At 50.1% G+C, this 23,002-nt stretch overlaps 1 protein-coding gene across 1 annotated transcript in view; it reads left to right on the top strand.

The window, feature by feature from the left end:
• LOC141258004 (serotransferrin-B-like) overlaps positions 1-23,002 on the top strand; it is a 68,355-nt gene that overhangs the window by 5,800 nt on the left and 39,553 nt on the right. The window contains exons 2-4 of the mRNA XM_073672994.1: positions 2,028-2,191; positions 20,906-21,014; positions 21,713-21,889. Of these exons, the coding sequence (XP_073529095.1) occupies positions 2,028-2,191; positions 20,906-21,014; positions 21,713-21,889 (450 nt within the window). The remainder of the gene's footprint in view (positions 1-2,027; positions 2,192-20,905; positions 21,015-21,712; positions 21,890-23,002) is intronic.

Here is a 23,002-nt window from a genome sequence, read left to right as displayed (position 1 = left end):
TGAAAAATATCACAGTATTCCTGAACTGTATTCCTTGTTTGAGATGTGAGAAGTCATAATGTTCTCTCTTAGTTTCCTGAATGGAGCTCTGCAGTTTGTTTTGAAGTCCAGCAGTCAGTGAACTCAGTCTGTAGTGTTATTTTTTTTATTCAATGAGCAAATCCCTTACAACAGAATGTTGTACAATAGCATACATTGAAAATATATAGGCTATACTGTATATATATATATATATATATATATAGCATAATGTTGTAAAATAGCATGTATTGATGTTTTCCACTTATTTATTAACACTACTTATAAAGGTAGAGCCTTTCTTTACGTTCTACAATTCTTTCCTGGTGTTTTATATCTCATTTTGGTGTGATGGGGGGTTTCTGGTCCTGTGAGGGGGGTTCCTGGCTGCAGAGTTGGGGTGAAGCCTGGGTGGAGTCTCAAGGGGGCCCTAAAATTTTACCAGTTTGTGGCCCCCAAATTCCTAGTGGCAGCCCTGCAACCAAGTATTAATTAGGGGTGCCTTTATTGCTTCACATGCTGTTTATTCTTCTTTGAAATTGCAACATGGAAGTTGAAAAACAATGTTTTATTGTTGTATTACTAATTAAAAAATCCTGAGGATATAACTTTGGTACATTTCCATTTATTTCTGAAGATATTGTACAGTCTATGAAAAAATGAAGGGGTGCCAATAATGGTGATCTGCACTGTATACGTCTTCTCCTCTCCATAGGCACAGCAGTATTAGAAATGAAAGCGGTTGGATCATAAATGCAGCTTATTACAATCCAATAAGATAAGTGTTAGAACCCAAGAACAAGGCCCTTTAAATGAATCAATGATCCTAGCTGCGCACCACCGTTACATTCATTGTTTATGGGACAACTAAAGACAGCTGAGTACATAGCTCAACTGTACCACAGATATGGAGCACATGCAGGACACAAGCCATGTTCTCAGGATCAGTGGAGGTATGCTTTTCAAAGTTTTTACGCACTGCGGAGATTTGGCATTTTCACACTAGATTGAAGCAGCTCAACCAAAATTGGCAGAACTGGGAAGAGCAAGGGTAGGATGGGACATGGCTACATCCACTTGTCAAATTCAACAAAAGTCCCACACCGTAGCATTTCTGTTGAGGCGCAAGCCACTGATAAAATGCATTAAATTTATTAAGTGGTGTGCGTCTCTTAATGAATTTGGTGCATGGTACTCTAGCGAGCTCTTCATTAAGACTGGCAAGCGCCAACGCCAGTGTACTTGAATCCGTCCCTATGTGTTTTAAAAACTTTCTGCGTCTTTCCTGACAAGGAGGTATAGCCTCACAGAAAATACACATTGCTTCAAAGAAAGGGCTTGGTCTAACCTAAGATACCGTGTACCAAATAAAAAAGCCAACTAAAAAGTGGTGCAAATTTAGATTATACAGTCTTAAAGTATGCATGATGTACTGAACAGCATCAACCAATGTGATAAATCTGCAACACTTTAAGGCTAGGTTCACAAGACCATATGTTCTCTCACCGGAGAAAATCGGTCGGATTATGCTAGTCTCACTCTGATCACACTCTGATCAGAGTCTGATCATAGTGTGTCCCGATAATTTTTGATGGACCTATTGACTTGCATTCGATCCAGTTCATGGATGCAAATCGGGCATGCTGCTACTTTTTTCCTCGGACAGACTCAGTCCGAAAAAAAATATCGGACATGATGAATGGCCCCATAGAATAACATTGGTCAGAGTGCGATCCAATGTTTGGTCAGATTGCACTAGGACCGTAAATATGGTCATGTGCACGAGCCCTAAGACCATATAGTCCAAGTGTGCATTGTCTAAATATTAGACAGTATTGATAAATATGTCTCGGTGTGTCCTCTTGGCCTTTGATGGGGCTATGGTGGCCTTTAGCAGCATTAGAAGATGGTTTTGTGTTATGTTTTGCACAGGGGCCAGCTCATTACAGATATTGCGTACAGATTGCATTACATTAGGAAGAACCTAATGCCATTTTTCTGTTTCTCAGTCTTTTGCCTCGCTGTTACTAAAACAAGAAATATTCGCTGGTGTCTGATATCAGAGAGTGAATACAAGAAGTGTAGGGATTTGGCAAGATCATGTAAGAGTGCAGACATTCCCCTCATCTGCGTAAAGAGAACCAACCTCGAAGACTGTTTCCTTGCCATTAAAGTAAGTTTTAATACAAAGACATGTATCTATATTAAAGAAGCAATTATTTCAATATATGAAAAGAAATTATGTCTGTTGTTAACTGTGCAATAATACTACACAAAGTAACAATGACGAAGCCATGTGTGAAACGCGCTTCGCGTTTGGTTGGGGAACCATGTAGGGTACTGGAGAAATTTCACTGTTTTGAGGCTGCGTGCCCACTATGCGTTTTTTAAGCGTTGTTGCCGCAGAATTTCCGCCGCGAAAACGCTTAAAAAACGCTTGGTAATACGTGCCCCATGGTCCCTAATGATAATCCGCATGTGCTGCGCACATGCTGCGGAAATTTCCGCTGCGGATTTCATTGCGGAAAAATATGCAGCATGTCCATTAATTTTGCGGACACGCAGCGTAATTGCCACCATTGACTTGCATTGAAACGCTTAATATCCGCATCACTACATGGGTACACGCGGATATGAAGCGATTCAATGTGAGGATGGTACCCAGGCGTGGAGAAGAGGAGACTCTCATCCAGACTCGGGTACCATTGAAACTGTAAAAAAAAGAATTAAAGTAAAAAATAAAGATTATACTTACCTTCCGATGTCCCCGGCCTCCTCAGCGATGCGTGCGGTGTGTTGGGCGGCTCGCGGTGGTGTGGGGACCTGACATGACGTCATTGAGTCATGTGACTGGTCACTCGACCACTGATGTCTGTTACATACCTGGCGGCGTCCTTGCATAGTGGTCCATCTCCCACTGTGCAAGAGCGCGCACTTGATCTCCAGTCCAGACTACCACTTTGGCTTCTTTCCATGTTGTCTGCTTCGCTTTGCTCTGTCTGTTTAGGGCGACGCCCGCCGAACTTCCTGCTTCTTGTAGCTGCTGCAGACACACCCCTGATGCGTCCTCAGCCTATTGCTGTCTGTCACCTGGTATTTAACCCAGCTCTTTCCTGGAATCCTTGCCTGAGCATTGTGTTCTGTCAGTTGGCTTCTGGTTGCTGACGTGCCAGGTCCTGTCTATGTTTCCTGCCTTGCGGTATCAGTTCCCGTGTCTGAACTGAGTCCTGTCTGTGTTCTCTTGCCAGCTGCCTTTCTTGGAGGCTGTATTTCCAGGCCCGTGTGAACACGCTTCTAGCCTGTTCTTCTCGCCCTCTGGGGGCCGCATACCCAGACTCGCTCCTGTATCTCGCTTCAGTAACAGTTCCTGTCTGAACTGTCTCCTAACCTGCTTCCTGTTTTTCTCTGTGTCTCTACCTTCCCTTTCTTCTGCAGAGTCTGAACCAGCACTTGGCTTTTCCTTGGCTCGTTCCTGCATTGGTCGCAGTAACAGTTCCTGTCTGAACTGTCTCCTAACCTGTCTCCTGTTTTTCTCTATATCCGTACCTTCCCTTTATCTGCAGAGTCTGAACCTGCACCTAACTCCTTCTCGTTGTCGCTGTATTTCTGTTTGTGAGTTTAGAGTTCACTCGCTACTTCATTGCAAGTATCGATTGTGTATCTGGTTCTGCCTTTCCCTTCCTGTCTGTTCCGTGTGAAGAGAGCCCTGTCCCTTCTGCTGTACCTTGCTCACCGCTCCGGCGGTTCTAGCCTTCTCTGCCTTGTTCACCGCTCCGGCGGTTCTAGCCTGCTCTGCCTTGTTCACCACTCCGGGGGTTCTAGCCTGCTCTGCCTTGCTCACCGCTCCGGCGGTTCTAGCCTGCTCTGCCTTGCTCACCGCTCCAGCGGTTCTAGCCTGTGCTGCCTTACTCACCACTCTTGCGGTTTCCGCTCTGCTCTGCCTTGCTCACCGCTCTTGCGGTTTCCGCTCTGCTCTGCCTTGCTTACCGCTCTTGCGGTTTCCGCTCTGCTCTGCCTTGCTCACCGCTCTTGTGGTTTCCGCTCTGCTCTGCCTTGCTCACCGCTCTTGCGGTTTCCGCTCTGCTCTGCCTTGCTCACCGCTCTTGCGGTTTCCGCTCTGCTCTGTCTTGCTCATCGCTCTTGCGGTTTCCGCTCTGCCTTGCTCACCGCTCTTGCGGTTTCCGCTCTGCTCTGCCTTGCTCACCGCTCTTGCGGTTTCCGCTCTCCTCTGCCTTGCTCACCGCTCTTGCGGTTTCCGCTCTGCTCTGCCTTGCTCAACGCTCCGGCGGTTCTAGCCTGCTCTGCCTTGCTCACCGCTCCGGCGGTTCTAGCCTGCTCTGCCTTGTTCACCGCTCCGGCGGTTCTAGCCTGCTCTGCCTTGTTCACCGCTCCGGCGGTTCTAGCCTGCTCTGCCTTGCTCACCGCTCCGGCGGTTCTAGCTTGTGCTGCCTTACTCACCGCTCTTGCGGTTTCTGCTCTGCCTTGCTCACCGCTCCTGCGGTTTCCGCTCTGCTCCACCTTGCTCACCGCTCCGGCAGTCTCGCTCTGCTCTGACCCTTTGCTCGCTGCTCCGGCAGTCTCGCTCTGCTCTGACCCTTTGCTCGCTGCTCCGGCAGTCTCGCTCTGCTCTGACCCTTTGGTCGCTGCTCCGGCAGCCTCGCTCTGCTCTGACCCTTTGCTCGCTGCTCCGGCAGCCTCGCTCTGCTCTGACCCTCTGCGCGCTGCTCCAGCAGTCTTGCTCTGCTCTTGCCCGCCGCTCCGGGTGGTCTCACCCTGCTGTGTTTGTCCTCCGCATCTGCGGTTCTGTTCTGGAAGTCCCAGTCTGTACTGGGTCCTATCCACTCTGTGCTCCAACCTGTCGTGTCTGCCTATACCCCCAGTCTGTGTGCCAGCCTAACCTTCCAGTTCCTGTATTCCCCGGTGTGGGCCAACAGCCGTGTCCGGAGTCTGACCTGGAGTAGACCCTGGTCCCTCTGCTCGGTTCCTCCCTGGTGCACTGGCGTCGTATGCCGTCGTGCGACCTTGGTCGGATCGGGCAGATACTTAGTTACGCCCCTCCAGGCACTCTCCGGTTCATGGCCCAGTGTAACTACTAAACACGCACACGCCTGTCAGTCCGGGCGTGTGCTTTACAGCATGCTCAGGCCATGGTTCCCGTTGAGCCCCACGGCCTTCGCTCTCTGAGACATTTTCCAGCGAATACGTGCATCTAGAAGAAATTTATTTTTTTTTTGCTACTAGCTGAGTTCCAGGCGAATTACGCACCAGTCCAGATGGATCTATCTGCACTCGTTCCTGTGGATCCACCACGGTACTATGGGGATCCAAGACTGAGTCGTGCATTTGTGGAGCAATGCATGCTACACTTCAAGTTCTACCCTCTTTGTTTTCCCACCGATCGGGCTAAGGTGGGATTCATGATGTCTTACCTAGCGGGTGATGCCTTGATATGGATCACCCCCCTATGGGACGCACAGGATCCTATCGTCCTGGACATAATGGCCTTCCTGGTGGCCTTTCTGATGGTCTTCGATGACCCTAATCCGGAGGCTCCTGCTGAAGCTTCACTTCCCAATATCCCGGAGCAGCCCCGATGGGTAATGTGTGTGGGTAGCGTACTAGTCCTCCTGCCCAATGAGACTACTGCCCACCCAGAATCCACACAGGATGACTACGCTCTCCGGAATACTTCTCCCAACCTCAAGAGGCAGTCCAGACGTGCTAGGCGTAGAGGCAAGCCGTCACGCCAGGGTCTGTCCTCCCAAAGACCTCCTGACCCCAACCATGAAGTCCCTGCTGAAGCTTCACTTCCCAGTATCCCGGAGCAGCCCCGACGGGTTATGTGCGTGGGTAGCGCAACAGTTCTCCTGCCTGAAGAGACTGCTGCCCACCCAGAATCCACACAGGAGGACTTCCTGCACCCGGTATCTGATACTTCACCCACTTTAACCGGTGAGCCTGTCCCAGGGTACTCCAAAGCAGTGATTACCTCCGAGTCCATGCACCTCTACAACCTGGCGGAGGACCCCCTGTTGCCTCCTGAATCCCCCGGGATACCACTTGATGACAAATGGAGAGAGACTTCCCTATACTCTGCACCTGATACCTCGCCCGCTTCGTCCAGTGAGTCCGACCTAGTGTACTCCGGGTTACCCCCGAGTCTCTACACACCTCCGATCAGGCGGAGGATCTCCAGTTGTCTCCTGAACCCTTCGGGGTGCTACCTGATAGCGAATGGACAGAGACTTTCCTATACTCTGCACCTGATACCTCGCCCGCTTCGTCCAGTGAGTCCGACCTAGTGTATTCCGAAGCAGAGGTTACCCCCAAGTCTCTACATCCCTCCGACCACGGGGAGGACCTCCAGCTGTCTCCTGAACCCTTCGGGGTGCTACCTGGTAGCGAATGGACAGAGACTTTCCTATACTCTGTACCTGATACCTCGCCCGCTTCGTCCTGTGAGTCCGACCTAGTGTACTCCGAAGCAGAGGTTACCCCCGAGTCTCTACACCCCTCCGACCAGGCGGAGGACCTCCAGTTGTCTCCAGAACCCTTCGGGGTGCTACCTGGTAGTGAATGGACAGAGACTTTCCTATACTCTGCACCTGATACCTCGCCCGCTGCGTCCAGTGAGTCCGACCTAGTGTACTCCGAAGCAGAGGTTACCTCCGAGTCTCTGCACTCCTCCGACCCGGTGGAGGACCTCCAGTTGTTTCCTGAATCCTCCGGGGTACCACCAGATAACAAAGGGACAGTGACGTTTCTACACCTTGTACCTGATACCTCGCCCATTTCATCCTGTGAGCTTGACAAGATGTACCCCGAAGCAGAGGTTACCCCCGAGTCTCTGCCCCCATCCAACCCGGCGGAGGACATCCAATTGTCTCCTGTACCCTCTGGGGTGCCACCTGAAAATATGTGGAGAGAGACTTCCTTGTATGCTGTTCCTGATACTCCACCTGTTTCGTCTGTTGCTAAGGATGGCAGGATAGGAGGTAGCATCCTAGCTACCCAGATGAGACCAGTTTTTTCTGTGGACAGCAGAAGTAATCTCCTTGAAGTGAAGGATTGGCCATCGAATTCCCTGCGGAAGATTCTGGCAGGCCTGAAGAAGAGGGGGTGTAAGGGGGGGTGGGTACTGTTACATACCTAGCGGCGTCATTGCATAGTGGTCCATCTCCCACTGTGCAAGAGCACGCCCTTGATCTCCAGTCCAGACTACAACTTTGGCTACTTTCCATGTTGTCTGCTTTGCTTTGTCTGTTTAGGGCGACGCCCGCCGAACTTCCTGCTTCTTGTAGCTGCTGCAGACACACCCCTGATGCGTCCTCAGCCTATTGCTATCTGTCACCTGGTATTTAACCCAGCTCTTTCCTGGAATCCTTGCCTGAGCATTGTGTTCTGTCAGTTGGCTTCTGGTTGCTGACGTGCCAGGTCCTGTCTATGTTTCCTGCCTTGCGGTATCAGTTCCCGTGTCTGAACTGAGTCCTGTCTGTGTTTTCTTGCCAGCTGCCTTTCTTGGAGGCTGTATTTCCAGGCCTGTGTGAATACGCTCCTTGCCTGTTCTTCTCGCTCTCTGGGGGCCGCATACCCAGACTCGGTCCTGTATCTCGCTTCAGTAACAGTTCCTGTCTGAACTGTCTCCTAACCTGCTTCCTGTTTTTCTCTGTGTCTGTACCTTCCCTTTCTTCTGCTTTGTCTGAACCAGCACTTGGCTTTTCCTTGGCTCGTTCCTGTATTGGTCGCAGTAACAGTTCCTGTCTGAACTGTCTCCTAACCTGTCTCCTGTTTTTCTCTATGTCCGTACCTTCCCTTTTTCTGCAGAGTCTGAACCTGCACCTAACTCCTTCTCGTTGTCGCTGTCGCTGTACTTCTGTTTGTGAGTTTAGAGTTCACTCGCTACTTCATTGCAAGTATCGATTGTGTATCTGGTTCTGCCTTTCCCTTCCTGTCTGTTCCGTGTGAACAGAGCCCTGTCTCTTCTGCTGTACCTTGCTCACCGCTCCGGCGGTTCTAACCTGCTCTGCCTTGCTCACCGCTCCGGCGGTTCTAGCCTGCTCTGCCTTGTTCACCGCTCCGGCGGTTCTAGCCTGCTCTGCCTTGCTCATCGCTCCGGCGGTTCTAGCCTGCGCTGCCTTACTCACCGCTCTTGAGGTTTCCACTCTGCTCTGCCTTGCTCACCGCTCTTGCGGTTTCCGCTCTGCTCTGCCTTGCTCACCGCTCTTGCGGTTTCCGCTCTGCCTTGCTCACCGCTCTTGCGGTTTCCGCTCTGCTCTGCCTTGCTCACCGCTCTTGCGGTTTCCGCTCTGCTCTGAATTGCTCACAGCTCTTGCGGTTTCCGCTCTGCTCTGCCTTGCTCACCGCTCTTGCGGTTTCCACTCTGCTCTGCCTTGCTCACCGCTCTTGCGGTTTCCGCTCTGCCTTGCTCACCACTCTTGCGGTTTCCGCTCTGCTCTGCCTTGCTCACCGCTCTTGCGGTTTCCGCTCTGCTCTGCCTTGCTCACCGCTCCTGCGGTTTCCGCTCTGCTCCACCTTGCTCACCGCTCCTGCGGTTTCCACTCTGCTCCACCTTGCTCACCGCTCTGGCAGTCTCGCTCTGCTCTGAACCTTTGCTCGCTGCTCCGGCAGTCTCGCTCTGCTCTGACCCTTTGCTCGCTGCTCCAGCAGTCTCGCTCTGCTCTGACCCTTTGCTCGCTGCTCAGGCAGTCTCGCTCTGCTCTGACCCTTTGCTCACTGCTCCGGCAGCCTCGCTCTGCTCTGACCCTCTGCGCGCTGCTCCGGCAGTCTTGCTCTGCTCTTGCCCGCCGCTCCGGGCGGTCTCACCCTGCTGTGTTTGTCCTCCGCATCTGCGGTTCTGTTCTGGAAGTCCCAGTCTGTACTGGGTCCTATCCACTCTGTGCGCCAACCTGTCGTGTCTGCCTATACCCCCAGTCTGTGTGCCAGCCTAACTTTCCAGTTACTGTATTCCCCGATGTGGGCCAACAGCCGTGTCCGGAGTCTGACCTGGAGTAGACCCTGGTCCCTCTGCTCGGTTCCTCCCTGGTGCACTGGCGTCATATGCCGTCGTGCGACCTTGGTCGGATCGGGCAGATACTTAGTTACGCCCCTCCAGGCACTCTCCGGTTCATAGCCCAGTGGAACTACTAAACACGCACACGCCAGTTAGTCCGGGCGCGTGCATTACAATGTCAGCGGTCGCGTGACCTGTCACATGACTCAATGACGTCATCGCAGGTTCTTCACACCACCGCGAGACACCGGGGAGACCGGACGGAGCGGAGAAAGAGACCGGGGGCCATCGGAAGTTAAGTATAATCTTTATTTTTTACCATTCTTATTCTTTTTTTTTAACTATTACTTGGTCACACTATATAAATCCATGCCGGTTGCATGGATTTATATAGTGTGACCAAGTTGTCAAGCACTTTTCCAAGTGATGCTAAAATCGCTTGGAAAAGCGCTTGATAACCCGCATGCAGAAATGCATGCAAAAACGCTTGACAAATGCTTCTACCTGGCAGAAAAAACGCATGTAAAATCCGCATGCGTTTCTCCTGCCAGGGAGAAGCGGAAAAAATATGCAGCATTTCTGCATCGTGGGCACATAGCCTAATGCTGTTACTAGTGTTGAGCGAGCACTAAAATGGTCGGGTGCTCGAAGCTCGGGCCGAGCTCGCCGTGATACTCGGGTGCTCGACCCGAGCAACGAGCCCAATGTTAGTCTATGGGAGACTGGAGCATTTTTGCGGTGGCACCCCCGGCAGTCTTTTAAAAGCCTAACAAGTGCCCAAAACGATAGTGACAGTGCTCAAATCACATGGGGACAGCATGGGGATCGCCCCAGGAAGCATTTCTGACCCCCAGGTCACTGCTGTCAACAACGTGGTCAGAGGTATTAAGCCACTTTTACGGGCTCACAATAAAACGTTCAAAAACGAAAGTGAAACTTTTTTCCTGTGAAATATGTTAAGGAACATCCGTTCCAGGGAAAAGACTTGTGTATAAGTTAAAATAAATGACCAAAAACAAAAATACTCCTCCACACTTTCGGCTATGTTCACAAGTAGCATTTTTTATGCGTTTTTGCACTTTTGTATTGCTTTCAACTATGACAAATGCATTCACCGGGAAATGTCATTTTAACATTTTACAACCTTATCTGGCCATGTGCTGTGTGACACATGCATAAAGTGCTGAAACGACATGGGAACAGCATGGGGAAGACCCCTGGAAGCATCTCTGACTCCCAGGTCACTGTCTAAAAGTGTGCCCATCATAAGTGATCCTTGCCGCATCAGAAGATGAAGACTTGCAACTATCCCCATGCAAGTTCTAGTCCCAGGGCAGTGTTCAATTGTACCTCCCCCATTCCTTGCAATACAAGCGCAAGTATGCAGCCTGCCACCCACCCACCCCAAGGCTGCAATACCATATTGCTTGCTTGCTTGAACTTGAAATTGGGCCTTTTAGGCATGTGGAGGCGGAATCTGGCCACCACGTCATGGCTGTGTTGGCGGCCTGGAATCCATACTCAGTCCCCAGCCGCCCGGCGGCCGGGTGTCCATACTCGGTCCCCAGCCGCCCCGCGGCCGGGTGTCCACACACGGTCCCCAGCCGCCTGGGGGCAGCCGGGTGTCCATAAACGGTCCCTAGCCGCCCCTATTTCTCCTTGTAACATCCCCCCACACACTTTTCTTAGCCCGGCCTGCTTTAGTCAGCATTGGACGAGCCCACCAGAGAACCAGACTCCTTCGGTGGGCCCTGACTTCTCCATCGGTGGAGTTGAGAGTGCCAAGGTGAGGAGCATGATGATGATGACAGAAGTTAGCATCTGCTATGTTTTCTTTTAATGCAAGTGTAAGTGTGCAGCCTGCCACCCACCCACCCCCAGACTGCAATTCCATACTGCTAGCTTGCACTTGAAATGGGGCCTTTTAGTTTGGAGGAGGCCGAAGCTGGTCACTACCTCATGGCTGCTTCGGCAGCGAGGTATCCATACTCAGTCCCCAGCCACCCCTATTTGTCCTGGTGTGCCTTATACATAAGATTAAGCGCGTATACCAAAACATTACCTGTGCCCTCCCCAGTGCATTTAGTGGGAAGGAGAGCCTATTCCGCTGTAGTGTGTGCATGCCAAACCCCTGTTCATGGTACATGCAAAGATGCCTCCCACCTTGCACCTGTCGTTGCAGACTTGCAACTATCCCCATTCAAGTCCTTGTCCCAGGGCAGTGTTCAATTGTACCTCTCCCATTCCTTGCAATGCAAGCGCAAGTATGCAGCCTGCCACCCACCCACCCCCAGGCTGCAATACCATACTGCTTGCTTGCTTGCACTTTAAATTGGGCCTTTAAGGCATGTGGAGGCGGAATCTGGCCACCACGCCATGGTTGTGTCGACGGCCTGGTATCCATAATCAGTCCCCAGCCACCTGGTGGCCGGGTGTCCCCGCTTGCTCCCCAGCCTCCAGGGGGTGGCCGGGTGTCCATACTCGGTCCCCAGCCACCCCTATTTGTCCCGGTAACCTTTCCCACACTTTTCTTAGCCTGGCCTGCTTTAGGAGAGCATTGGCCGAGCCCACCGGACTATCAGACTCCTCCGGTGGGCCCTGGCTTCTCCATCAGGGGAGTTCAGAGTGCCAAGGTGAGGAGCATGATGAGGATGATAGAAGTTAGCATCTGCTTTGTTTTGTTGTAATGCAAGCGCGTCTATGTAGTAGCGGCTAGGCCTGAGGTTTTCAGCGTTTTGGCGCATATCCTACCTCCTCCGAGGATTGCTGGATGTTTTCCTGCTACTATCCAAGTTCTATGACTCCCGTTAAAACAAAGCTTCAGGTGATAAATGATGGATGAGGTAGTGGCAAAGGAGAAAGAGCAGGAGGAACAGGGACCATTCACATCAATATCAGGCCAGTCAACCATACATGTCTTGTAGGATATGTTTCTGTAACAAAAGGAGCGGTTCGGCTACACAGTTATAGGGCATACAGTGAGTGCAATGCCTACCAAAAATTTCGAGGCACTCCAATGCCCCTTGGAAATGACATGGAGGTCAGAGGGCGTTAACTAAACCTTTTTTTCCATTTATAGCAACTGGGTCTCCTGTGCACTGTAGGCCTAAGCAGTGAATGGAAGGCTTTCCAAAAATTATGAGGAACTGCAATGCCCCTTACAAGAGCCATGTGTGGCACCCCAGGGGTCTGGTCACCACAGTAATAGAGATATTACGTCGGAGAGCAAGTGGGAGGTTTCCTGGTCAGGATCCCTTAAACATGCAACATCCTCCTGCCCCAGTTCTGGGAGGGGAGAATTCTGCCCTTATAAACTGGATCTGGGGCGGGGTTGAGTGAGTCAGAGAACAGAGAACAGTCAGAGTCAGAGTGAGAGCAAGGGAAAGTAACAGCAAGGAGCTCTGTAGGAGCTAGGAGCTAAAGACCAGGGGCTGGAAGCTGAGCAGAGCTCGCCCTGGCAGAAGACAATAGGAACCGGACACAGGAGTCCGAGGCTGTGAGGACTTATATATCCAGCAGCAGAAACCAGCCGGCAGGGGATTTCAGGTCCTCTGGCCATAGAAGCCCGGAGGCTCAGTCACAAGCAAGGGACCAGCACCGCCGTCGTGGAGCGGAGGCTAACAGAAGGCCCCAAGTCACCAGCCATACGGGTGAGCACTACACGGTACACTCAGGGACGTGGGCTACTTCTACCCGCTTACAGCAAGGTAGCCAGGAAGAGTGCAGACAGACGGGGAGGCCTACAACTCCACCTGGCCAGGGGAACTCCTGCTTGCTCACAGACTGACCAGGCCTCTTATGCTAGCCAGAACTCCCGGGAGGGTCTACCTTATAATCATCAGTAAAGACCCTGAACTGCACTGCAAAGACTCTGAGTCGTTCCTGCTGCGCTCGTGCACCATCACCCCCATCATCCACACTCACTGCTCTGAGGCTATACTCCTCCCGTGGGGAGTTATCCCATTCTCTGCTGCGCACACAACACCAGCCTCAGCGGTCTGCCTCGCAGCGGTGGTACTCCCTGACCGCAATCCACGGGTGGCGCAGTCGGACAATTAACCTCAAAACCTAAGAAAGACTGCCACTGGTTTGACCAGCCTGAGCCACGGGAACGGGTCACCGCCACGGAGACTACAGACCCCAGAGACCCGGCACCGGGTATCCCACACACGTGTACACACGGCTCAGGGGGCGCGTCACATGCAGTACAGCATAATACAAACATAAGTCCCATTATTGGGGAGTGGGTCTCCCATAGTATTTGCTTATGCCTTGCAAGCAAAAGCTGCCAAAAATTAGGACGGAGCAACTTGCAATGCCCCTTACAAGAGCCATGCAGTACAGCATATTACAAACATAAGTCCCATTATTGGGGAGTGGGTCTCCCATAGTATTAGCTTATACCTTGCAAGCAAAAGCTGCTAAAAATTAGGATGGAGCAACTTGCAATGCCCCTTACAAGAGCCATGCAGTACAGCATATTACAAACATAAGTCCCATTATTGGGGAGTGGGTGTCCCATAGTATTTGCTTATGCCTTGCAAGCAAAAGCTGCCAAAAATTAGGACGGAGCAACTTGCAATGCCCCTTACAAGAGCCATGCAGTACAGCATATTACAAACATAAGTTCCATTATTGGGGAGTGGGTCTCCCATAGTATTTGCTTATGCCTTGCAAGCAAAAGCTGCCAAAAATTAGGACGGAGCAACTTGCAATGCCCCTTACAAGAGCCATGCAGTACAGCATTGTAACGGGTCTGGGAGGCGGAACCTCTGAGCAACTTATACAAGGGGCAGTCCTTGTAAGGAAGCGGGTGGCGATCAGGGAAGACAGGCAGGCGGTCACAGCAGGTGACCGGGACAGTCTCTGGGCAAACGGGCAGGAGGTCACGGCAAGTGACCGGGACAGTCTCTGGGTAAACGAGCTGGAGGTCACAGCAAGTGACCGGGACAGTCTCTGGGTAAACGGGCAGGAGGTCACAGCAAGTGACCGGGACAGTCTCTGTGTAAATGGGCAGGGGGTCACGGCAAGTGACCGGGGCAGTCTCTGGGTAAACGGGCAGGAGGTCACGGCAAGTGACCGGGGCAGTCTCTGGGTAAACGGGCAGGTACGACCTGTGACGGCTGAGCCTCCAGGTAGGCTAGCAGGCAGATGGCAGATGAGTGCTCCCAGGTGAGCAGGCGAGAGTCTCAGGATAAGCAGGTGGTCACAGCATGTGACGGCGGAGCCTCCAAGTAGGCTAACAGGCAGGTAGCAGATGAGCGCTCCCAGGTGAGCGGGCAAGAGTCTCTGGACTGGCAGGTGGTCACAGCACGTGACGGCGGAGCCTCTAGGTAGGCTAACAGGCAGGTAGCAGATGAGCGCTCCCAGGTGAGCGGGCAAGAGTCTCTGGACTGGCAGGTGGTCACAGCACGTGACGGCGGAGCCTCCAGGTAGGCTATCAGGCAGGTAGCAGGTGAGCGCTCCCAGGTGAGCGGGCAAGCTGGTCCATAGACAGACTGACAGGTGTCGGAAGGCAGACCGTCGGACCTCAGGCTAGCAAGCAGGAAAGCGGATGACAGGCAGGAATCAGGCAGCAAACTGGCAGGAGACTGGCAGGTAACTGGCAGGTAACTGACAACGGGACCTGAGGGCTGAAGCAGAGTAGTGAACAGTGCAACAACATTGCTCGGGCACCTCCATTTTGGAGGAGGTGCCTTATATATGGAGGGATCCTCCAGCCATTGGCCGGGGACTTCTTAGGGCGACGCGCGCGGCCCCATTAAGAGAGGGGGAGGGCGCGCGCGCGCGCCCTAAGCATAGTGACCGGGGGAGAGCGGGCGCTACAGGCAGAGCGGGAGGAAGACGCCGGGCACGGAGCAGAGAGGTGAGGGGAACAGCGTCCCTGCCTAACAGGAGGCAGGGACGCCGACGCTACAAGCATATTACAAACATAAGTCCCATTATTGGGGAGTGGGTCTCCCATAGTATTTGCTTATGCCTTGCAAGCAAAAGCTGCCAAAAATTAGGACGGAGCAACTTGCAATGCCCCTTACAAGAGCCATGCAGTACAGCATATTACAAACATAAGTCCCATTATTGAGGAGTGGGTCTCCCATAGTATTTGCTTATGCCTTGCAAGCAAAAGCTGCCAAAAATTAGGACGGAGCAACTTGCAATGCCCCTTACAAGAGCCATGCAGTACAGCATATTACAAACATAAGTCCCATTATTGGGGAGTGGGTGTGCCAATGTATTTGCTTATGCCTTGCAAGCAAAAGCTGCCAAAAATTAGGACGGAGCAACTTGCAATGCCCCTTACAAGAGCCATGCAGTACAGCATATTACAAACATAAGTCCCATTATTGGGGAGTGGGTCTCCCATAGTATTTGCTTATGCTTTCCAAGCAAAAGCTGCCAAAAATTAGGACGGAGCAACTTGCAATGCCCCTTACAAGAGCCATGCAGTACAGCATATTACAAACATAAGTCCCATTATTGGGGAGTGGGTGTCCCATAGTATTTGCTTATGCCTTGCAAGCAAAAGCTGCCAAAAATTAGGACGGAGCAACTTGCAATGCCCCTTACAAGAGCCATGCAATACAGCATATTACAAACATAAGTCCCATTATTGGGGAGTGGGTGTCAGATAGTATTTGCTTATGCCTTGCAAGCAAAAGCTGCCAAAAATAAGGACGGAGGAACTTGCAATGCTGGTACCCTGGTGGTATAGCGGTGGTGGAGGCTGAGGATAAGGAGAAGAAGATAAAACAGCCAAAACGAGGAAGCGTATACCCATGTGTGGGTGTGAAGCGGTGCATGTGAATACACCTCCCGAAATAACACAGTGGATTTGACTTTATGTTACTCTGCTGTCATTTGGTGGTGATGAGAAGTCTGGCCCAATCCACCCCTTGTTCATTTTGATAAGGGTCAGCTTGTCAGCATTGTCAGTTGACAGGCGAGTGCGCTTATCAGTTATAATTCCCCCAGCGGCACTAAAAACACGCTCCGATAACACGCTAGCGGCAGGGCAGGCCAGGACCTCCAAGGCGTACAGAGCGAGTTCATTCCAAGTGTCCAGCTTGGATACCCAATAATTAAAAGGCACAGAGGAATCACGGAGGACGCTGGTACGGTCGGCAAGGTACTCCCTCACCATCTTTTGAAACTTTCCACTCCTTGTGAGAGTACCCCGCGCCTCAGGGCCAGTAAGCTGGGCGGGTGTCAGAAAACTGTCCCAGAACGTTGACAGTGTTCCCCTGCCTATGCTGGATTGGAGTTGCATCTCTCTCGCCTGTACGCCTTGGTTGGGCAATGAACTGTGACCTCTGCCGCTAGCGTGTTCAAATGGGAATTTTTTTAAGAGTTCTGCAGCAAGGGCCTTCTGGTACTGCCCCATTTTTGTAGACCTCTCCACCTCAGGAATAAGAGAGTGAAAGTTCTCCTTGTAGCGGGGGTCTACAAGTGTCACCAACCAGTAATGACTGTCACCCAACATTTTGACAACGCGAGGGTCACGGTTAAGGCAGCGTAACATAAAGTCAGCCATGCGTGCCAGACTGGTAACGAGCAAGATTTCCATGTCCTCACCAAGATGATGACTGACCATGCTCTCCTCCTCCTCCTCTTCCTCCTCTCCCCTGTCCTCAGGCCACCCACGCTGAACCGACGGTATGACACTTGTACAGGTACTACCGTCTACAACGCATGATAGCAGCTCCTGTTCTTCCTCCTCCTCCTCCTCTCCCTCATTGTCCCCCAATGCACGTTGGGATGAGATTAGGCTGGGCTGTGTGCAATCGCCCGCTGCGGCTTCTTGATCCTTCTCATCATACTCTGGCTGCAATGCCTCCTCTTTAATTCTCTGCAGAGAGCGTTGCAAAAGACAGACAAGTGGGATGCTGACACTAATGATGGCGTCATCGCCACTCACCATCTTGGTGGCCTCCTCAAAGTTTGTCAGGATGGTACATATGTCAGACATCCAGGTCCACTCCTGAGGTCTTATGTGTGGAGTCTGACCTGAATATCGACGGCCTTGTTGCAGCTGGTACTCCACAACTGCTCTCTTCTGCTCACAAATCCTTTGCAACATGTGGAGGGTAGAGTTCCAACGTGTGGGGACATCACACACCAGTCGGTGTGCCGGAAGCTGCAAACGCTGCTGCAGCACAGCAAGAGCGGCGGAAGCTGTAGCCGACTCGCGAAAATGAGCTGACAGGCGGCGTACTTTCACGAGCAGATCTGGCAACTCGGGGTACGATTTAAGAAACCGCTGAACCACGAGGTTAAGCACATGAGCCAGGCATGGTACGTGTGTGATCTCACCTCGCCTCAGAGCCGCCACCAGGTTAAGGCCATTGTCACACACGACCAAGCCGGGATGTAGGTTCAGCGGTCTCAGCCACAGATCTGCCTGCTCTTTCACAGCTGTTCACAACTCACAAGCAGTGTGAGGTTTATCACCTAAGCTTATGAGTTTCAGCACAGCCTGTTGCCGCTTGGCGGAGGCAGTACTGCAATGCTTCCAGCTTGTAACTGATGTGGTGATATCTGAGATGGAGGCTGAACATGAGGAGAAGGAGGAGGAGGAGGATGCACAGGAGCTGTACACTGTGGGGGCAACTCTGACTGACATAGGGCCCGCAATCCTCGGTGTGGGGAGGATGTGTTCCGTCCCAAGGTCCGACTGGGTCCCGGCTTCCACTATGTTTACCCAGTGTGCCGTCAGAGAGATGTACCGTCCCTGGCCACAAGCACTTGTCCACGTGTCCGTTGTCAGGTGGACTCTCCCAGTAACTGCGTTGTTGAGGGCACGGCATATGCTTTGGGACACGTGCTTGTGTAGTGCGGGGATGGCACACCGGGAAAAATAGTGTCGGCTGGGGACCGAGTACCGAGGGACGGCCACAGCCATAAGATTGCGGAAGGATTCCGTTTCCACCAGCCTAAAAGGCAGCATTTCCAACGCAAGCAGTCGTGAAATGTGCGAATTTAGGACTGTGGCCTGTGGGGCGTTAGCTGCCAATTTCCTCTTTCGTTCAAAGGTCTGGGATATGGACAATTGAGCGCTGCGGTGGGACGTGGACGTGGACGTTGATGCTGTTTCTTGAGAAACTGCCATAACAAGTGAAGACTGAGAGGAGGGGGCATCTTTACATGCAGTATGGACAGGGGATTGCCTTGCGCACACAACAGGGGGTTCTATTGCACGCACAACAGTGGAAGAAGCAGTGGTGACACCCGCTGACGTTGGTCATGGACCCTGGGTTTCGCCCCACAAAGTCGGGTGCTTTGCTGCCATGTGCCTGATCATGCTGGTGGTGGTCAGGCTGGTAGTTTTGTCACCCCTGCTGATGCTGGCATGGCAGGTGGAACATATGGCCTTTTTGGTGTTATCAGCAGAGTCTTTAAAAAAATTCCAGACTCTGGAAGACCTACTGCTTGTACTGGCAACGTCCCTTGTGTTGGTGTTACGGGGAACGGTTGCCTGCCTTCTTTCTGCAGCCACCACACTGCTTCTTCCTGCCTGTTGGGGTACTCTGCCTCCCTCCCCCTGTGTGCTGGCCTCACTCTGCATGTCCTCCTTCCACGTTGGGTCAGTTACTAGATCATCCACCACCTCCTCCTCTTCTACTTGCGCACCAAGATCCTCCTCCTCACTTCCTGGTAATTGTGTCTCGTCATCGTCCACCTCTTGTGACAGATTGCCAACGTCGACTTCCTGTGGCCGTGGCTGTTCAAATATTTGGGCATCGCAACATGGGATCTCCTCTTCCACCACTTCAAGCGTATCAGGCGAGGGGCCCAAATATGGAAATGGACCAGTGAACAGCTCTTCAGAGTGTCCAAGTGTGTGATCAGTTGCTGTCTGACGACACTCGGCATGGTGGGAGGAAGGAGCATCAGGGTGAGGAGGAGTATGCGGTCGAGACTCACGGCTACTAAGAGTTGACCGTGTGGAAGACAGACCGGAGGTGGTGGTGCCCAGGTAACTGGAAGTATTATCTGCTATCCAATTAATAACCTGTTCACAATGATCAGTTCTCAATACTGGTGTTGTTCTGTGCTTCCCTAGTAATTCGGTCAAGAAGTGGGAGCGAGAAGATGTGGCTGTTGGTTGCGGCACATTTTCACCTTGGCCACGGCCCCGTCCTCTGCACGAACCATCACCAGAACGTCCACTTCCACGTCCCTTGCCACGCGCCTTGCCCATTGTAAATGAAGTAAAATAGCTTACACTTGCACTATCAATGGAAAAAGGGTAATAAAGAGTAGATTAGAACCGTGGAAGAGGAAAACCACAGTTATTGTTTACTGGGGTATACCACACTTTTTTAAATAGAGATATTTGCGGCTGAACAGTGAGCGACACACTCAAACTGCTTTTTTTTTAGATACCAAAGGCCCAAAACTGGATAGTACAGCGATTTGTCCCGTGGAACTGCGAAACCACACTGGGATGTCGGGCCTACACAAGACTATTTTCAACAGACATATTTTTGTGTTACAACAGTCAGGAGACACTACTGTTTTTCTTTACGGAAAAAACTACCAAAAGCTGAATGATAGAGATTTTTTACCGTGGGATGGCAAAACCACAGTTATTGTTTACTGGGGTATACCACACTTTTTTAAATAGAGATATTTGCGGCTGAACAGTGAGCGACACACTCAAACTGCTTTTTTTTTTAGATACCAAAGGCCCAAAACTGGATAGTACAGCGATTTGACCCGTGGAACTGCAAAACCACACTGGGATGTCGGGCCTATACAAGACTATTTTCAACAGATATATTTTTGTGTCACAACAGTCAGGAGACACTACTGTTTTTCTTTACGGAAAATATACCAAAACCTGAATGATAGAGATTTTTTACCGTGGGATGGCAAAACCACAGTTATTGTTTACTGGGGTATACCAGACTTTTTTAGATATATAGATTTGCGGCTGAACAGTGAGCAACACACTCAAACAGTTTTTTTTTAGATACAAATGGCCCAAAATGGATAATACAGAGGTTTGAACCGTGGAAGTGCAAAACAACACTTCTGTTTCTCTAGCCTACACCAGACTCTTTTCAACAGTTATATTTGTGTCTGAAAAATCAGAGACACGCTTTTTTTTTGGGGGGGGGGGGGGACACACACCAAAAGGTTAATAAGACGGGTATTTGTACAGTGTGAAGGAGGAAAAAAAAGGGAGGATTTAGATGAAAAAAAAAAGATTTTTCCTGGCCCCCGACACCTGGTGCTAAGTCCAGCAATTTCAGCAACAGGAGCACACAGGACTGTAATGCAGCGTTTGCTGGTATAACCACTGTGTCTCCTATACAGCCTGCCTGCCTGGTATCTGGGATGGATATTAGTCCTGAAAAGGACTGTTTGTTTGTTCTGGCAGCCTTTACAGACCCTACACTAACTATTTCGCAGTTTATATCTCTCCCTAAATCAGCAGCGCTGTCCCTACACTGTCTAATCCGGAGCGACTATGTCCAAGATGGCAGCGCCCGGTTTTAAATACTCGAGGTGACGCTGTGCGGCCAGCCAATCACTGTAATGCCCACAACCAACATGGCTGCAGCATTACAGTGACTGGCTGGCAATCCCTGCATGTTCATTGGCTCTGTAAAGAGCGCCAAACATGCAGGGCGGAGACCCGAGCTCCCACCCGAGTAACCCGGAAATGCTCGGTGCTCGCCGAACATCCCGAGTAGCGTGATGCTCGGGCGAGTACCGAGCAGTGTCGAGCATGTTCGCTCAACACTAGCTGTTACCTGTGGGACTCTTTGTCTTCTATAGGCTCATCCATGTAACTGAATCGGGTTTTCTATCTGTTTGCATTCATATATTCATAGTCTATACTGAAACAATAAAACGCTTGATATTTTTCAGGATGGAGATGCTGATGCCCTTACAGTGGATAGTGGAAATGTCTATAAAGCATCCTTGCATCCTTATAACTTGAAACCAATCCTGGCAGAAAGCTATGGTCCTCAAAAAGGTATAAACCTGTTGTATAAGGTATTGACCAATTTGGACAATAACACGATATCAGGCTGCGCTGCTGTAATGAAGAATCCTTAGGGCCAAGATGAGTTGAATGGTTCTTATTTCCACATCGCATTTTAACACTGGACTAGCATCTTTTTCAAATTAAAAAAACAATTGCAACAAAAAAACAGTTGCAATTATTTTTTTGCACTTAAAGACCAGGGTTGTTGTTAGTTGTGGAACTAAAAACCATTCAACTCATCTTGGTCAGCCTGATATCGTGTTATCATCCAAATTGGTCAACTATCCTGGAGGAGGTCATTCTCCAGCCACGAGGCAGCAGCAGGTGATATTTTCAGGTGTTCACAGTAGTTGCGCCTACACACAACCTGCTCAGGTGAGCACCTTTCCTTTTACTTTCCAAAAGGGTATCAGGTGAGCACCTGCTCAGGTGAGCACCTTCCTTTTACTTTCCAAAAGGGTATCACCCGATGGTCTTGTGCGCTTTTGTTTCCCTACAGTTTTCCTACCATTGCTAAGGTATTATCAGCTTAGACACAATCGTCTAGAAAAAGGACCACTCCAGTCCATGGGTTGTGTTTGGCATTGCAGCTCTGCCATATTCCACTAAGTGAAACTTCCAATTACCTGGGGGGTCATGGGGTTGTTAAAAATCATAACTAGCATACCCTTTGGACTTTTTTATAGAAACTTGTTATTATGCGGTGGCCATAGTGAAAAAATCAAGCACTTTCAAGTTCAATGAGCTGAGGAACAAGAGATCTTGTCACACTGGAATAGGACACATGGATGGATGGTATTCACCACTAAGAGCTCTGCACGAGAAGAAGTTATTGAACTGGACGATTGAAGAAACAGAAAGAGGTAAATATTAGAAAAGAAGGGATTGATTCAAAGTTGTGTCAAATTTTAGGAAATTCACTAAGCTCAGAGAATTTGACCAATTTGTATTTTGATTTGCGAATCATCCAAAAAAAATGTCCACCTCCATTGTACATAAAACAGATGACTGAATGAACCAGAGAAGGCTCACATGACCTCAGGTGTGGTCTAGGGGGCTTGCCAAACTGTTCTGCAGCTATCACATCACATGGTGTATACAGCCAATCAGAAAAGATTATAAAAGCCTGTATAAAAGCAGAAATAGGGAATGCAGCAGCTGCTTTGTTATGAATCCGGATAGTGAAAGAATGTCACAGCTCACAGCTTAGCAACAGGGACTAACAAAGCTTTAAAACACTGAATAAAGTGTACAGATACTGTGTATGACAAGACAACAGTTATAAACAGCAGTAATCAGTTTCCATATGGCCATATACTCTATGTTAAGGCCACTGAAACATTACTAATTTTGTATTAAAAAACTTAAAACATGTTCAATAAAGTCGTAGGAGATCTTAGAGTATTAGAAACCTGGGCAATTGGAGGTTTTGTGTTATTTGCAATTTCCGACTAATAAATTCATTGTTAATATCATTTTTGGGAAAAATTCAAGCTAGTGAATTTTGAATTTCAAAAGATTTGCTCATCTCGCTACAATAGATACTATGCGGGCCATGAAAACCTCCTAATAAATACTTGTTGGGCCTCATACATCAAAACTGTCGTACTCAACAAATCAAGTCACACGTAAAAAAATGTTCATACATATGATTAAAAGGAACCAAAAAAAAATAATATGGTTAAACTGATTTACGTGATAATATGTGTTTTTCCTAGAAAAATATTTTTCTGTGCATCATGCAGTTATATAATTTAACAGAAGAGTTGGACACTAAAGTTGTATCAATATATATTTAATACGTTGCTGTAATTTCTATCTAATAGTTACAGAAATGTGTGACTTTGCTGTTAACCTGAACCTTGTTCTATGCTTAGATGTGTGTAGTGTAATATAAAATGTATTTCATTTTTTGCAACATTGAGAATAAGCGTTTTCATTCTTTTTGCCAATCTGATGTCCAGGGACATGTACAG

Source organism: Phyllobates terribilis, unplaced genomic scaffold (assembly GCF_046119375.1).
Source record: "Phyllobates terribilis strain yellow unplaced genomic scaffold, ASM4611937v1 Scaffold_3__8_contigs__length_932513732, whole genome shotgun sequence".
NCBI lineage: Eukaryota > Metazoa > Chordata > Amphibia > Anura > Dendrobatidae > Phyllobates > Phyllobates terribilis.
This window is presented reverse-complemented; position numbering and strand designations above follow the sequence as displayed.